This window comes from Hakea prostrata, chromosome 5 (genome assembly GCF_041222555.1).
Source record: "Hakea prostrata isolate BN-2017 chromosome 5, UWA_Hpros_2, whole genome shotgun sequence".
In the NCBI taxonomy this organism is placed as follows: Eukaryota; Viridiplantae; Streptophyta; class Magnoliopsida; order Proteales; family Proteaceae; genus Hakea; species Hakea prostrata.
The window spans coordinates 50,774,142-50,778,340 of NC_142604.1; the positions used below are offsets into that span (position 1 = coordinate 50,774,142).

The 4,199-nt window shown below is 36.1% G+C and overlaps 1 protein-coding gene across 1 annotated transcript; it reads right to left on the minus strand.

Annotated features, from left to right (window-relative positions):
• Window positions 1–398: 398 nt before the first annotated feature.
• LOC149016401 (glycosyltransferase BC10-like) lies at window positions 399–3,984 on the minus strand. Its single transcript, XM_089154537.1, has 2 exons — window positions 3,178–3,984; window positions 399–1,300 (listed from the first exon to the last, which is right to left on the minus strand). The coding sequence occupies exons 1-2, from the start codon at window positions 3,799–3,801 to the stop codon at window positions 656–658; spliced, it is 1,269 nt and encodes a 422-aa protein (XP_089010663.1). The 5' UTR covers window positions 3,802–3,984; the 3' UTR covers window positions 399–655.
• Between the last annotated feature and the right edge of the window lie 215 nt (window positions 3,985–4,199).

Below are 4,199 nucleotides of genomic sequence, written 5' to 3' on the forward strand. Positions count from 1 at the left end.
ACTCAACCCCTGACTCACGGCTTGTAGTTTTCAAACCTAACTCACCTTCAAGATTGAAAAAACTAGGACCCTAAAGAGCATTCAAGCTATATAAATTCAATAGTATCTAAAGTTTATTATATGGTTAACCCAAATCAAGAACCATCTAACCAATAATTAGAATTGTTATATCATCATTCTGCAGAAGACTTAATGATCGGATAATGTACAATAATGTTCATATGGTAAAAGTCCAAGGAAATCGCATTTAAAGGATTAAATTTAATCTTGAAATTTGACATATGACTTATCTAGATCATTTCCTCTCTACAATATACCTATTAAAATGATCATATCATATTATCCATGTGGCACGAAAACGGTGGAGAAATGATTTTTTTTTTTCTAATAAATAAAGGGCACATTAACATTTAAATCATCTTATGATAAGATAAATAAATATCTTTATTTCTTACAGAACACATCAACAGGTACCTTTTAAGGGTTTCAAAACCCTAGCTGCTCATGACCTTATAACTTGTAGCTTTCAAGACTTTCAAATCCAAAGAATAAAATAAAAAAAAAATAAAGAATAGCCATGCATCATGCCTGCAACTACTAAGAAAATTACAAATCAAGGGCCAATGCAACCTTGTATGTATGTACATTGCAAGACTCACTTGTTAAAACCCATCACCTTTGGTGCAAACAACATCAACCTGTACAAAGTGTCGGGCAAGAACTTCCTTGCAAACAAATGGCAGATGTGTGTGCTCTTGCCATTATATTCACATTCAGTTCCATTCCTTAGCATCTCCAAAAGCTCAATTGTCACATATGTTCTGAGAAACTTTGTTGGGTGTGGACCTCCTCTTGCCCAGTCTACCCATGTCAAAGTCCTATTTGAATTCTTCTCTGGAAATCTTATGAACACAAATGATGGTAAGTAATGCTCGTCTCCATAACAAGAACCCTTGCAGAGTTTACCAAATATAGGGAAATATATCTCATCGGAGACAACCTCGATCGCGAGATCACGGTCGATTTCAAACCATTGAGACCCTTTTCGCCATTGCTGGATCTTGATAAGTGGCTCCATACGATGGTTGTAACGGCCACGCCCAACAATAGTTGGATCATCATAAACCTCCACAAAGGTCTGAGTAGAACCAATGAGGTAAGAATAGATGGTGGAGAAGTTGAAGAGAGGAATACATGCTTCTGACAGAAGAACAAATCTTTGGTTTGCGTAATCAAGAAGGGCATTAGCTAGTAGGCGACGTTCTGCTTCAATCAGGCTAAACTTTCCCCATTGCACCTCCTGAAACATAAAGATGATTTAAACTGATCAGCAACTCATATATGAAAGTTCTTGAAGAGTTTCTATCTGTCTTGATTTTCAGAAACCATTCCAGAGCTCATTAGACAATGTTTCTTAGATAATCTATTCAATATGGGTAACCTCCCATTAGGGTTTAGGACCCAAAGCCCTACAACATAGATGGAACTCCAGCCCTAAACAAGAAGGGAATAGGTGCTTTGAGCCTATGAGTACAAAGCTACCTAAACTACATGTAGCCCTTAAATTTAATAATCTTCTTAATCAAAATTAATTTAAAATCCTCAATCACATGTGACACATGGAAAATGGTGACAAGATCCAACTATTTGATAGAAAGGTCACCTATTAATTTGACATGTTCAAGCTTCAGGTTCTATCTCACAATGTGGACCACCATTGAAAGGTAACTATCAAAATATTATTTATGTTGATTCTCCAAATAAGAACAGATGCTTCTGGTATCTGTCAGTTATTAGCTAAATATACGGAGAAATATTTAAACAATTAATGAAATAATACCCTTATTAAATGTTGTTTGTTGAGCTTTCAGGTCAATTAGAAACACCTAAATTAAACCATACATTAAACAAATATGAACTGTAAAGTCGGTGTGAGACCAATGAGTGGTTTTCTGAGATGGCGTTTTCTTTATTTAAACTTTAGAATCTGCAATTAATGAATGTTAAAAACTTAAAACATCTAAACTTGTGCTTGATTCCTTTTCTCTTTTTGTTTTTTCTACCCATAGGATTTCTGTATCCATCTCAAGTGAAAAGACAAACCAACAGAATCAAATGAAAGATAGAAGCAAGTATAAAGATGAATAGAGTTCAGAAAGAAAGGAATTAACTTTTCTATAAAAGAGAAAAGAGGAAATAAGATAGTGTTTCTTATCCAAAGGTTGTAGAGTAGAATCAAAGCAAAACCCAGATGTAATGTTCTTTTGGTTGGAATGACTTGTTTATATTGGTTATTCCATTGCAACCATTTTTCTGAGTCTGAAAGGTAAGAACACATAACCTTAAGTGGTCCATACATCCCAGCTTTATTTTGGCCTGCAACTACATGCATACCATGCAATAGGCATTAAATTAACTTAAATCATTATGGGAGAAGTTTTAATTTAATGTTTGGTGCAGAAAAAAAGGCTGTATCTAGTGTAAAGATTCTTGGGTTTATAAAGTTCTGAGGAGGGTGAGAAGTTATGCAATCTTACCTCTGAGAGAAACTATTTTCAAGACTTAACCATAACCCATTTGATGGGGTTAGTACTAATTGCCTGAAAATTAATGGAGCTGCACCCTAACTAGCTTTGTGAGATTTAATTAGGTTTGATAAGCAAACATGCCCACGCAAGTTAATTCTGTATGAAGTGCAAGTAGTGATACAAAGGACTGGAAACTGGTAAAGATTTTAATTTTAAGAAAATTTGGGTGGAAACAGACTCTAACGCTATTGCTATATTTGTTGTCCAAGAAGAAACCGCCATGATTTGTATTAATATAGCTCTGGTGAACTCCCTATCCATATCTAGAAGTAGTGGATTGGAAGATCACTCATTGCTATAGAGAAAGGTCGAGCTGATTTAATGGCAAAATCAGTGACATAGAACCTCAGTTTAGATTCTGAAACTAGATCGATGTAGCTCACTACTTATGTATGTATCGCTATTGTACATCTATTTTATCTTTTAATAGAACTGATCTTTTGGACCAAAAAAAAAAAATAATAATAATAATAATAATAGAACTGATCTTTTACCTAAAAAAAATGTTTATGCAAGTTAATAGAAAGCTTTAGCTACACGGGTTTGAATGATGGAAGTAAAAGAAAGTAGAGTAGCAGACAAAACTGACCTTACTGGGTATTCTTCTACCGTGAAACACTGACCCTTTTGGTTCTATAGATCCATTGTAGGATGGATTGGAGTGCACGTAAATCGAATAGAGCCCTTGATCCTGTCCTTTGAAGAATTTCTCCCAAAGAGGAGCTAATGGCAATGACCCTCTTGTTAAGAACATGAAAGCAACCTTTGGGGCTTGCTTGTTCGGTAACTCTTGGCTCCTGGGAACCATTGAAGCTCTCAGTAGCAGCTCTTCATCACTCATCTTATGGCCGACCCCGGGTACTTTCAAGCGGTCTTTCTTTCTGACTTTCTGGACCTGGGTTTCATTTCTTTCTAAAGATGGTGTTATCATCACTTGTTGGTCGGCTTCTGATGGAGTCACCGGAGGTGGAGCACTTGTCTTCAGCTGTGGCGGCGCCACCACCAGCGGAGATGGAGATGGAGAGACAGAGAATTGAGTGACGTAAACAAGAAGAGATTTGTTATAGAACAAAGAGCAACTGGCTATGCCTATAAGGGCCAAACCAAGACCAACAAACAGGAAATAAGAGAGAAAATTTAAAAGAGGTAACTGATCCTTGAAGAGATTTAATATGGAAGTTGGCTGTTTCTGCTCTTGCTGCTTCTGCTTCATTGTTTTCTATGTGGACACACAGCGAGCAGGTTGCGAGATTTCAAGAACATGAAGATTATTCAGGGAAGGCTGGTTGTTTTGGAATGTTTATAGAAGAGAAGAGAGAAGGAAAGAACCATCTGGGCATGTCAGAGAAATGAGATTTCATAGGCAACAAGAAACTACAAGTTCCTTTTTGACACTTTCTGGAGAAGTTCCAACTAAATAATAGCTTCCCACCTTCATAGGCAATAATAAACTAAAGGGTAATTTTCATCCGGACCCTAAGGTTTGGTCCAAGTCACTTCTAATCTAGGTTAAATTTTCTTTTGCATATGACTCCCTGGTGGTTTCAAGAAATAATTAAATAAAGACAAGGTTAACTAAAATTGTTAGTTTAATAATTTTTACGATGAAAA

Bases quoted from the DNA above. Each gene is read 5' to 3' on its own strand.
- LOC149016401 (XM_089154537.1), bottom strand. From the start codon at position 3,801: ATGAAGCAGAAGCAGCAAGAGCAGAAACAGCCAACTTCCATATTAAAT. The intron at 1,301-3,177 runs GTCAGTTTTGTC...TTTATGTTTCAG, and splicing joins GTAGAAGAATACCCAGTAAG to GAGGTGCAATGGGGAAAGTT.